The 13,900-nt window shown below is 39.7% G+C and overlaps 1 protein-coding gene across 1 annotated transcript in view; it reads right to left on the reverse strand.

Moving 5' to 3' along the window:
- LOC118784531 (serine/threonine-protein kinase 3) overlaps nucleotides 1-3,556 on the reverse strand; it is a 70,560-nt gene extending 67,004 nt beyond the window's left edge. Inside the window, exons 1-2 of the mRNA XM_036538806.1 lie at nucleotides 3,414-3,556; nucleotides 1,217-1,297 (exon numbers count right to left, since the gene is read on the reverse strand). Of these exons, the coding sequence (XP_036394699.1) occupies nucleotides 1,217-1,297; nucleotides 3,414-3,436 (104 nt within the window). The 5' untranslated portion in view covers nucleotides 3,437-3,556. The remainder of the gene's footprint in view (nucleotides 1-1,216; nucleotides 1,298-3,413) is intronic.
- Between the last annotated feature and the right edge of the window lie 10,344 nt (nucleotides 3,557-13,900).

Below are 13,900 nucleotides of genomic sequence, written 5' to 3' on the forward strand. Positions count from 1 at the left end.
AGGCACACATCAAGTCAATGGTGTGGACACAGTTGATTTAATAAAGCTCCGGATGTCCATCCAATCCGTTTCCCTGAGCTTTATTTATGGAATCATATTAAGCGTGTCAAGGTAGAGCAATTTGGTGATCTCAGACTTAATATGAATCAAATAAACTGATATTCCATTGTCATGTGGGGGCATGTACTTCATTAGATTTCTCAATGTTCTGGGCACCAGCTGAGATAAAACTGCTTAAAGACATCATGCTGGAAAGAACAGACATACCTACAGAGAAAAAGAGAGGAGGTTGTTTGCTGACCAGTAAGAGGGTTGGACAGACTTTATTGTGGGTTTTATTGGGTAAGAGAGTACAATAGCACAGGGGCTTTTTATGCGTCTTTGGGAAAGTAATGATGTCGCAGAGAGAGCGTAGCGTTCGGTCACGCAAGGTGCTGAATCTTATTAAACAGACAGCAGGACTGAACAGAGCAGAGCGGCAATGGACAGCAGATGGTCAAAGAATCATGCTATAAAGATTGGCAAGGTTGCTGTGCTCCTTGTGGCTTGCTGAAGTGCGGGCCTAAGAAAATAACATGGGGGAAAAAAGGGAAAGAACCACATGCTCAAAAAAGACAGCGCACTCAACACAAAGTGTCTGCACTGAATTGCACCGAATACTGCATCTAAAGGGGTGCCTATGTAATCATTCATTAGACAAACTAAATGCAATCTTGCCTCTGTGTGCTTCCACACAATGTCTGAATGGTGCGTTTCAGGTCTCCTGGACACAATTTTCTGTGCATTTCTCTGAACAATAGGGGCTCATATTACCAGACAACCACAGGAGGGAGTGTAGCAATGTATGAAACAGCTCACCATTTTCTGACAAGAGAAATGAAAGTGCAAGTCGAGAGACCCAATGCTGACTCTTGCTCCTCTTTCACACACGCATGCGCACACACACACACACACACACACACACACACACACACACACACACACGCACGCACGCACATGCGTACACACACACATAGTTTTTACATCTATGCTCCAGCTGATAATTGGGGCCTCTGAATGGGTCTACTGTAAACACCATCAGATGGCATCTCTTGCCTCTCTGCTGCTGTGGGAGCTACACGGCACAGAGGGGTGGAGGACAAGAACAAGGAGGACGATGAAGGGATTGAGGTAGTGGGGGGTGGCAAAGGAAAAAAAAAAATCACAAAGCGCTTACCCTTCGCCAAGCTTCTCCAGAACATCGAAAACCTCCTCCGGCTGTTTCGTCAAGCTGTCCTCACTCAGCTTTTTCAACTTGCTGTGAGGGGAAAATGACATCAGTGCTGATGGCCAAAATAACGATTTTGCAGACCTTACCATAAAAAAATTGAAGATGAATCACAACATACTGATAATGAGCATGCCATTTTCATAATCCCGTCTCCCATAACAGAAATGACAAGCTAATTTTTGTAAGCCAGCAAGCACTCATTCCACTTTGCTGAGAAACAGCTATTATAGAATGTTAACTTGAACTCACAGTCCTTGTAACACTCTGAGGCAGGCAGTTCAGTATCACTGGTTATACTACTGATTTCATGTGAAATGGGACAGACTTCAGAATGGCCATCCAAAATGTATTTGAAGGTTTCTCAGGCTCATTTGTCACGTGGAGATTTCAGCCTGTACAATCTGGCCACTTTGACCACAACCGTGTCTCAACAATAATTTACGTTACAATTACAAATTAGGTCTTTGTTCAAATATACTAGTCAGCTTTCAGGAAAATCAGAGGGTTATGTCAATGTCTGTCCCACTTCACCCAGAATGGCCAAAAGGTGCATTCATGAGCTAAAGGAGGAGATCTTGCTGGGATACACTTAAAATGATATGACAAATAACACAAGTGAGGATGCTACTTTTTGTGGATTTCAATCTGTTCCTATTAAAATAAGCAACGACTTTCAACTAAACATCGGGCGCTGCAGACCAGGCCACTCTAATAAAGAAAGCAATGCTCTGCTCTCTCATTCATACAAGGTTCTTTACAGCTTTCTCCCCATCAGTGACTAAGCAGAGTGACTAGGTTTATGTGCATACAAGTGTTCAGATTATCTGGAGTACTCCAAGTAAGAAAAAGGGAACGTGAACCTGGTCAAAGGCTGAATCAGGTGACTTGGTGGAAAAAAAAAGAAAATTCTGGACACAATCTACATCCGTTTGGGTACATGGCTAAGGAGCCCTTTATAACAGCCAAAGCTCTTTAAGGTATTACTGTTGGGCTGCATAACTATCAAGAAACCATATTGTCAAACTAAGAAAGAACAGACAGGGCAGAGGGAGTCTTTAGTTTACCAATTTTACATATGACAATGCACTGTACATCAATTATTCAATTTTGGCCATCTGAAAAGGCATGGGCCATGTGTCTGATTAAAACATTAGAGATATTGTGGAGACAGACAATACGCTGCTATTGTCTACCTTGAAAATTAAGTCGTAATTAGAGTCTGAGTATGGCGGTGGCTTGCTGAGGTCCGATATTAAGTAAAACTATTTGCTTGCATGTCGTCACAAATTAACCACGTACAACCCTAGCTAAACCTGCCGACAGTATTGCTCATTGATGATGTCAATAACAGTTACGTCTTAAGGTTGGTCTTAGAACTGTAGTGCCACTATTGTAATGAATGAGAGATACCTGTAGATGCACCAATGGTGATAATAACCAAGTAACATAGGCTACAGTATGTGCCAATAATCTATCCCCTAGTGCGGCCTCCCCGGGTTGTAATCGGTTAAGTATGAAGTATTAACTTGTCCTCATTGTGAGACTTATGGCTAACACGTGCTAGTTAATTAGGATTAACGGTATAGCTACATTAAGTAGAAACGTGTTACTTCTACCAGATGTGTACTACTAGCGCTGCGAATAAGGATACGGTAAATTGCAAACGTCAACAGGGGCTACTTGGTAATATCTCAAACGTGATTCGTGACAGAATGTTCCACCATTCTGACAAGTCAAATGTTGTTACATCGTAGCTGCAAACCCTTTTCATCATGGTATTTCAACTGTGGAAGTGCAGCCGCGAAATAAAATAACCAATCGGAGACGAGAAAGATAAGCTACAGAGGAAACGTAGGCTATATAACACAAAGGCGAAACCTTAACAAGCCGCAAGCTAACAATCAGAAACCCATATTCGTGTCAGTAGGCTATAACAAAGAGTGTGTATAAATGTGTACGTATGGCATCCTTATGCAATTCTATTTTCGACCACGGCCTACAACGTCGGCTTGAACAACCAAGGCCAATACAAAAAGCGAGACAAGGGTAGCCATCGATACAATAAGCAACAAACACTGAGGCGGCAATGAAAGTTTAGCTAACACATGACGAAATCAGATCCGATTTCAGCAGTTTTACCCACCTTTTGGGTGCTGACTGCTCCATTGTAAAACCCTCTGAAACACTGGTATTCCCCAAAAAATGTAAAATTGAAAGAGACAGATTAGTGCTAGCTAACTCTAATCAAGTTTCATATTCAGTTCTACAGCTGTCTTCTCGATGACAATCCGGTGACGTCAATAAAGGGCGCTTTCTAACGTGCTGCTCTGAAAGGACGAACCTCCCCGCTCAGCTTCTCCCTGGTTGGACAGACGAAAGAACGGGGGCCGCTGCAGTGGTCTTTTCCAATGCCAATACAACTATCAGCTGTTCGGTCTGCTGTCCGAACTATGGCCTTTAGGAAGTAAACATGTGCGTCGTTGTGGCATTGTGGGGGAGAAGGGGAGACTCTTTCTACTTCTCAGTAGCCAGGCGGACTAAGTCCTTGAGCATGTCGCTTATCTTTGCGCCGTTTGTCATTTTTCCATTGCGTGGTGAATGTGACTGTTGTCTTGTGCCCGGAAATTCGTTTTAAGCTTGGGGTATTCAGAACTGAAGAAAGTGCGACTGAAAAAAAAACGAACCACAGCATCGTCGTCTCCCCGGGAGCTGATTGAGAATCATTTTCCCTAAGTTTCAAACCCAATGCGTTTGTTTAGGTCGGAATTCCGTCTCATTTGTGCAAACCATCTGATCCACATAACAAGTGGATGGGCTGATATATAGGACGTAATGAACGGCTTAAGACATTCAGACGAGTCAGCCTAAATAGCCTATTTGTGCATCTGTGCTGATGCGACGCACAACCTACAAAAGTAACGCACGCCCAAACGTTAGGGGTAGTGGAAGAAAAAGAAAGGAAAAGAGGCTCAATGCCGGGGGGCAGTAGACCAAGTCAGACCAATTAAGCAGATGCTAGGCAGACACGTCAAATCAAATTAAATATTCAGGGACACGACGCATTTCTAACATAACTTTCTCTGCTTTGTGATGGAAAGTGCATTTGTTGCTTTTGCCAGATAACTTCAAATGAACATGTAATTTGTAAAATATTCTGTTAGATTACTCAAGGTAGGCTATGTAACGTACTCTAAATACTTTGGATTACTTTCTTAACGGGTTTTTAAAGAATGTTCATCCGAGTAAGGTTCTGAACTGTTATTTTTAGAATGAATCACTTAGCATTGATTTGGCTAACATTTTGGCACCCCCATGTTAAGTTTATGGGCATTTCATCGCAGTTTCTTCAGAATTGTAAATGTTAATTCTAAAACTGTATTACACGAAAACATGGGTTAGAAAAGGCACGAGTCACCCTAAATACATTGTGAGTGAGAAAGGGGTATCTTAACAATTTAATGTATAATATGCGTAGTGTAAAATTGTTGACGTAATCGCAGTTTTGAACGTGAAATTTCATGTGAGGTCGAATCTTTTGACGCTGACGGGAGCTTGGTTGCTGGCAAACACAGCTTGCATTGTACGACATTGTTGCGACCTTTGCTAAATTTAAAGGTAAAATGGTCCCGGTATTTCCAGGAGATAAAGGCGTTGCGCTGGCTGGTTTCTGTCTCACTCTCCATTCTACTGTCTTGTGAGTCAGGCAGGCTGCGCGCCTTTTTCTTCTTCTTTTTTCCGTGAGGGGCATATGGGAGATACACCCCGGAGTTGCCTATCTTTGGATAGATTTTCTAACTGAATGAACATTAAATGAAAAAATTCAATGTAATCCCTTCAGTAATCAACCGTAATTACCATCAATTTAAATGGTAACTGTAACGGAATACAGTTACTCATATTTTGTATTTTAAATACTTAACGCCGTTACATGTATTCCGTTACTCCCCAATCCTGTATATATGGAGAGTCTCTCGTCATCATAATTCACAATATAGTAGATTGACGTAGTGCGGACTACTTGCTGGTTATAAAAAGACGAACTGCTTGGGGACATCTCTGAGGGGCAGATATTTTACTGAACTGTTGCTGCACTTACACACAGTGTTCAAGCAAATTGTTGGTTCTAGATTAACAGTATGCTACAGCAGCAGGGACAGTGGAAGAGTGAGTCACGGTCTTCGGTGTCCGGAGTCTGCAAGGTGAAAATATTGTCGCGAACGCTATCTTGTGTTCAGTATTAATGAACATTTAACAATGACGAGATAAACCTGTCTGAAATAGGTCTAAACTCCTGGTAAGTGTGCAGAAATTGCTGACATGTACTTCTTACTTTCAGAGTACTTATAAATATGCAAATGTATGCAATATCCAAAACCAGAAATTGCAGTCCACCTTTAAGGTTTGAAAAACAATGAATGAAAAGAAGTGGGGCGAGCAGAACTGAAATGTCCATGCATTTGGAAATGCGTTCACCATAGCGCAATAATGCACTTCAAATATTGATACAACTGAATGCAATCTTGCATATCATGCTGATTTGCAGTTACCCCGATCAACAATCAACAACTGATAATCTCACTAGTGCAGATACCAATATTTTAATAGCCAGTACAAAACACAATTAATGTGGGGGTTTGGTATGGCTGTCTGCCTGTATGTGCTTTACTCAGGAACGCAGAAAATGTCTGCCTATATTTTCATTTAAAATAGTTCTTTGTAAATATTTTTAAATTCATTTTGGGTACGTATCTATAATGTGAATCTTGAGTCCTCTGTTGTGAGAGTTTGATTAAAGAGGGCAGCTGATGTGTTGCACACAAATGTTAACTTATAAATTCAAGCCCTGCTTTCTCCTCTCTTACTTCCTCTTTTTCTACCTCACGCTCTTAACAGCTGCACCTGATCAGGATCATAATTCACACTCTGATTGGTCATAGTCAATAGATGCTCATAAAATATTTGTTGTTGACTGAGTTCCACACCCCCAATGGCCACCAAAGTTTTTTACACATGGGCACAGCTTCTCAAAGTTTTTACCCATTTCACATTAAATCAAGGATTGCCTCTGGATGTTAAAAAAGTGTGTTGTTTTTTTAAAATACATAATATGGTTGGTGCTAAATAAGTTTTTTTTTTCCCCAAAAAATGTTTATCAGCATTAAATAATTTTTCCATTTGTCATGTTTCTCAGGCGTGGTCTCAAGATGTGCGCTTGACCATGCCTGAAAGCCGCCAACCTCGCTACTCAGGGTTGCCTTCAACCTCCAAATTCCTGTTGTAATCCTGGTAAAGTTCCAACTGCAAAGGTGCAGTGGTATGATTGTCTACAGCTGCATGTTAACCCCCATGATTCCTTAGTCATAATTTTGCTGACACAACTCAGAGCTATGACAAAGAGGGAGCTAAAGAGTGGTCCAGAGGTTGATCCTCTTTTACGTGAACGAGATAATCCAATCCGTGGAAGGTGGTTTGCCTTTTGACCTGAAGGAAAATTAAAGATCTGCATCAATTACAAGATGTGTCACGATTGCCACTTATGTCCAGGTGCTTTGTATTTGAATTATCCAAGATAGATCGAAGACTAATTGATGATGTTCAGAAAAAAGCAGCATGAGTTTTGGGCATAACAATGACCTTAAAACTAAAGATGAGTCATTGTCCTTCCTTATCTTAAAATACAGTAATATTCTTATCATGTTACATGGTGCCACAAAGCACTGCAGGATTATGGAAGCAGTGGAAGTGTCATGTAGAGGCTGCAGTGTGGCACAGTGATTAAGGAACTGAGCTTGTGATCAGTGGATTCCAGGATCCTGGATCTGTGATAGAGTATTACTGTTGTACCCTTAAGTAAATTTACTAAACCCAAACTGCTTTGGCAAATTTATTAGGATTTATATAATAATGTATATAAATCTGTATAAATGTAAGATATGCAAGTTTGCCAGGATAGGGGCATCTTACATTGGATAAATAAGTAAATTTATCCAATAAATAAGTTTTAAAACTAACAGATAAGTACCATCAACAGAACTGCCAAAAATCCTGGTGTCTGCATTTTGTAGTGAAGCTACACAGTAATAGTAATTCAGATGGGTTGGTTATATAGTTTACCAGTAGTTTTCTGTACCTGTTCTTAACACACCAGATATTGTTTTGAGTACAGTACCTCATTGTTTTATATATTCCAGCCACACACACATATGCAGGGAGCAAAGAAGCAGCCTGCTTTTCAACTTGCAGCGTCTGACGAAAAGTCTAGAAAGAACTTTCTTGGAAAAAAAAAAAGTCTTCGATGTTGAAAGGGGGGGAGAGATAAGGCGAGGCGAGGGTCTTTGCATAAAAAAACCCCACTCATTCAGAGAGAGATCAGGGTGCAGGATGAGTGAAGGTGTGGGAGGAGAGAGGGGGCTACGAAACCACAACAGGTGACATTAACTTACCATCATTACCATGGAGGGCCTGACATCCTGTCAGCTCGCAGAGAGAGATAGAGACGGAGAGAGAGAAGAAGGCAGCCCTGGCGCCAAGCAACCTGTGTGACATCACAGCCAGTGAGAGGGTTCTTACTCCGTCAAAGATTCTGGATTTAGGGGGGGGGCAGAACAGTAAGACGAATGCGCTGCAGGTAAATTAATTCTCTTTTTTAGGGTTTGCTTGTTGTTATTTTTGTCCAAAAATTTCCTCTAGAAGTAACAAATATCTGTAGCAAAACAAAGCTTCAGCTTCCATACTCTAGGTTTCAGCTGGGGTGGTGTTCGAGCATCGGCAGAATCCGGGGTTGTTTGTCTTCTGTCTTTGAGTATCACTTCGACAGCAACGTCAAAGGGAGGGGGTCTTGAACAATTGTTAGGGAGATCATTTCAAATTTTACTAAAAAAATTTGCTCAAACAATATGTTTTTACTACTCATGGAAGCAAACGTTCAATCCTTGTGTAGTGTGGAGCAGTGAATGCATAAATTTAAATCCCAGTTGAGACTAAAAACTGTCAAGCATCAAGCCAATGGCTGCTCAGTTTCGATTTCTTCTCCTCCTGTTTTCAGACCTTATGGCTCCAATGTTTCAGATAATCCTATCCGTCTTAAATGAAAGTGAGATTTAAGTAAACATAACTGAATCAGAACATCTAAAAGCACAGATACACAGCTTCAGACTTTCATTAGAGGGTTTTTACACTTTCCATTTCTTTGTGTTTTTATTACCACCATGAGTGAGGAAACATGTCCGAAATATCACATGAAAGAGATCAGGGCTTTGTGAAAGGACCTAATTCTAGGCTCAGGTGGAACATGAGACAAAACAAACCCCCCTGAGGTTGTTTCTAGCAGGAAAAAGGTACTATCCGGAAGACAGTGCAGTGTAGCTTCAAGTCCAAGTGAAAGCTATTCGCTGTTCTCTCTCTGTGCCACTTTGCAAAACATGTCGGGGGTCCCAGACAGTGGGGTAATCTCTGTGAAACGCCAAGAATGGACGTCTGCTCGATCACCTCCAGCCTGCCCTTCTGAATTTTAACCAGCTGTCTGGCGTTGGTGGCATGAGCCTTGCCCTTCTGTGGGAAGGTCGATGGACGCATTGTTTAACGTTACATACACTTTCGGCATGACAACCATTACAGATTTGGCAGGAGCGCGGTGGTGCTGACACTTGGGGAAGTCATATTAGCACACAGCCCTAGGAAGGGGGGAGCTGGGGGGGCTATATCCCTCCCCACCTCAGCTTTAGCTACAGGGTGTCATGATTGCCGCCATTAGCGCCGTCTGTCAGTGCCATCAAGATGCCGTTGGTCTGGTACAGAAGATGAGAGCCCAATTCTGCGTCCCACGTGTCGCATGGAAAGAGCTCATGCAAGCTATTGGTAGACCACAGAAAGCATTTAGTCAAATGCACAGTTGTGACGCTAGGGCAACATGCACGTACGACATGCAGCACATGTTAGAGGTGAGGTATGGGTAATTTCTGCCACTTTTTAACATTTACAGAACATTTCTTCTGTAATCAGCTGAAAACATCAATCAGTTGCAGGGTAACTAATTACTGTCAATGTGCCCATAATCAGTTATATATATCAGTTATATATATATATTTACAGGAAGGTATTTAAGTGATGCACAGCTTACTGACCACATGTTAAAACAGAATAATTGTGTTAGTGTCTGTCAAATGTAAGCGGCTAGTCTGAATCTGATGAGAAAATACTGACTACCCAAACCATTTAGTTTGAACTTTTATTGTTGTTTCTGAAATGAACCCCAGTGCATCCTAATCCAGATTCCTTTTCATTTTTGTGCCAGCTGTGTTGTCCAATGTACTGAAAATATGTTAGGTTAATATAATATTTCAGTAGTATAACCGATACACATAGTTCATGGTTTAACTAATTGGGCATTAGCTGCTTTGTGCATCTTTAAATGGTTGAGTTGTTTTAGCTGTTTTTATTTTTTAAATATCTTATGAAGGTGTGCAGTTGTGCTGTGGAGCAGTGTAGTGCTGATAAAATACCACATCTTTTACAGGAAGTTTGCACAACAAAGAGAAAGTCTGAGACTGTGCACATCAACACAGCATGTTAGGGTGTTATAGGTGTACATTGCAGTGTTATGGTTGCATTCACAGCTTGTTGCAACTTCAGTCTAACAGTGATGCTTTTGACGTCACTCTGAACTGCGTGACCACCCAAGAAGCTTAGCCTATAAGTCAATAAATAGCAGAAGTAAAGCCCTCAACAAACATTTAATCAATTATGGGATTCAGTATGAAAACTATGGATAATGGATTTTAGCTCTCCCCTTTTGTTGTGCATTGAAGGAAATATTTCATATTTGTTACTAAACAAATCTACTCTAAAAAAAAAACAAAAAAAGCAAGGAATATCCTACCTTAAGTATGTTCATTAAAGTCAAGGCCAAAGTGCAACGTGGAAGGACTGAATTCCATTATAAATGCATCCACGTTAAAATTATTTTATCCGATAAAGAAAGGCCTCCTCTTTTATTGTTGTTACGTTGTAAACTGTTGTGTCCCCTGACTCCAGCCTCAGAAAAAACCTGCAAGCTTTTTTCCAAAACTAACATAAAAGAGGTGTTGAAGATTTTAAACGTATAATTATTTCAAACGAAAAAAAAACTTTCATAACTGAGCGTCCTGGCTTTACATTACCCTAAAAGTAGCAGCGACCGGGTCATTTGTTTCGGTTATTCATAGACATACGGTTTGGATATATTTGATTATTTTGAGGCGTGCAGGAACTATTAAAAAACATGACGTCTTACCACTTGTGAATGTCACACAGTTTCTTTCCCTGTAGACATAGCCTTGTTTAACAAGGAATGCAGCTCATATTAAATTGCAAAGGGCGCATATATACAAATGTCCCTTGGAAGTTAAACGATTATGTCACTGAGTCGAGCATTTTGTGACGCAATGTTATGTCACGCTGTTCGTCTGCGAAGGGCACCATCCCCTGCGCTACCTTTCACCTCGTGCTGTCAGCAAACGCACCGGTCCTATAAAACACTTGAAACTAAATCTGCACACGAAGAGCCATCTTAAACCAGAATGCAAAAAGCAATTGAAAATGACACACAGCTTCAGGAGGCATTTTTGTATGCGTAAAATAAACGAATGTTTTAGTTCAATCGGTTATATGATAAGAAAAAAAAATGTGTAATGTCATTCGACATAACAACACCGCCTTCAATATATCGTCACATTTTGCTAACGACTTTTCTAAAAGCGACCAGTTGGATTCCCCTCTTATTGCCCTCCTGATGATTTACAAAACTATTTGTCTATTTGTCGACTATACTGCAGCACCAAACTTTTCAACATCATGTTTACTTACCGTGCTTGCTGTTAATAGTCACTGCAATGCAAGAGGCAAAGCCTTATTTACAACGAAGGGCGCCAGCGATGCCTGGGATTTCTTTTCGTGATGCAACCAATTGTTTCTTATTGATTGATGGGCTTCTGGTAAACGATCCCTATTGTTTCATTTCACATAAAAAGAAGGTAAATAGCGTTCAAACCCACAAACACGGAGTTTCAGTCACATTAGTTTAAGATACAGGTAATTTCTTTTTCTCTCCTCTCGCTGTCTTTCACACACACACACACACACACACACACATAACGCAAGTTACTGCAGAGAAAGGTAGTTGTCCTTGTTGAATATCAGTTATATTTTTAGTTTTTTAGTTATATCGTCTTATGTTTTACTAATTCCCCAAGGTAGCAGCCATTAAATATATTCCAACGAGCACAGAAGAAAAGTAAAATCGTCATTATAATGACACTAAATTGTTATATGATCCCTCTCTATTATTAGGCCTATGTCACTAACGAGCATGTGAGAAAAATCTAATGACCTGCCTCTGTTGCGGTATTAGTGATATTTGAGGTTTTGAACTGCTGCTTTGGAAGTATGATAGTAAACATCATGAATCCGGTACACTGTGAAAAACAATACAATTGTATTTTGACATTATGTTAAAACTGCGGTTTCAGACTGGAAAAAATCCATCTTCTTCCACTGGTATTTGGAAATGTTAGCAAGCTGTTAATTCTACTGTAAATATAGCGCACAGCAGTACAATTTAGCATCGCATGTTATACATAATGTATAGGTTTTGTTATTTAGTGATCAAGAGGTGCATTAGCCTACACAAGCAATTTGAATTAAACTCATACTTATAATTATATAAATATTTGTTACGTATTATCTGTTTAACACAAGACCTCATCTAGGGAGATATTCAAGAAGCTTATATTACAACAAACATTCACATCTGGTATGCAGTACAATTTATTATTAACGATCGTGTTCACTTAAATGATATTTCCGCTAATGATCTACTATGCTATTGACTCAAAGCCAACGTAAACCATAAGAAATATTTTAAACCAACCTTCATATGAAACAAAATAGTCCCATGCAGGTCAAAACCTTCGCAGTATCCTTCCTGCTAGATGCAATACTCATAAAACTTACCTGCCAGTAATGATCGGCACTAAATATTTTGACGGAAGGCGACCAATGCTTCAAAAATATGATGAAGGAAAGATGGTATCTCTTCAGAAATGCATTTCCTGCAGTTTGTTCCTGCAGTCGATAGGCGGCGCTGCAGACTTGATGTAACACTGCGCACAATCACATAATGCATCGGTAGAGGGGTGACTGCAGGTTGCTTCAGTTTCACCCGTTCTCGGTCAGACACATACTGAAAAGCGTTGCTTTCACTACAACCTATACATTAAACACGACGGGGAATCAATGGCTACCGTTTTTTTTTTCGACATATTTTGTCAATTTTACTGAAAAACAAAACAAAAAAATTAAACGAATGGGTATGTGTGTTGTCTTTCGATGTATTCTGTTATCGTAATCTTTTTTAATTATTCGTTTCATATCCCTATCAGGAAGTCCTAGGTTTGGAGGAAAAATCATGTTGCCATGTTTGCCGTCCCCCTTAAAAGTTAAATAATTATCAACAGTACAGTATTCTCAGATTTTTAAATTCTACACCCTGTTCATTTGTCGAAGTCTATGTATTATACTGCGTGCATCCATTCAACTGTTAACCGATTCAGCTGTCACTATCTTCAGGCATGACGACCAAAACAGCTAAAAGAAAATGTATTTTAGATGTATTTGTGTAGTTTGTTTTGAGGAAACAAATGAGCAAATCAAACAACCAGTTTAAATTTCTTACTAAAGAGTAACGGGGAGGTTAGCACATGCAATGAGTGATGCTGGATTAAATAAACGTTGTTTGCATCGCTGAGGACATCTTAATTATAATACAGTATAATATTGTGCTGAAATGCCGTGGTTCTTAATAGCGGCTATTTATTTATGACGCATACAATCCTATTCACAGGAACCTGTATTTGCTCTTGTTGCGAATAAAAGACATTTCCACAACGAAGAAAACAGTAATCTCCACCAAATAAAATAACGACACTAACTGCATAATGGATGCGATTCAAAATATTATTTTATCTCAAATATTTGTAGCCTATTTAAAGGAAATATAAATATCATATTTCTTATTAAAATTCAAACAATATATATGTCTATCTCTTTGAATAACAGGCTCTGCAACATTAAAAGGCAGCTAAATAAATTGATAAACTTTACCACATACAGATTCATTGTGCAAGTCTTCCCGGTGACTTGCGAGTGATAACCTTGCAAATCCCTTGGAATCAAAGCGTCAAAACGTAGGTATCCTTAAAATCATTGAAACCTGTTGGTTTTACTGTCACACAATTTGCCGTCGCTCTAACAAAGAAATAAAGATGAGCAGAATGTGTTTATTTAAAAAATGTCATAAAACACATTCGAAAGTAAATAATGTTACCATCCAATACTGTTTCCATTCGTAGGTCAATGGAAAGTTATGGAACAATAGTCGAATAAGTGTATGTGCAAGGATAGTAAGTCGATGCTGACAGGGAATATATTTCTTGTTAGCCACATTAACAAGTGCGATAACAATTTAACTGTTCTTCCGCAAATGGTGTTGAAAGAGTAAGTAGTTAATTCCATTTCATTGCATTACATGCATTCAGCAGACGCTTTCATCCATTACATCACAATAAAACATAAGTGTATCTACTTAATTCCTGC

This window comes from Megalops cyprinoides, chromosome 10 (assembly GCF_013368585.1).
Source record: "Megalops cyprinoides isolate fMegCyp1 chromosome 10, fMegCyp1.pri, whole genome shotgun sequence".
Classification (NCBI taxonomy): Eukaryota; Metazoa; Chordata; class Actinopteri; order Elopiformes; family Megalopidae; genus Megalops; species Megalops cyprinoides.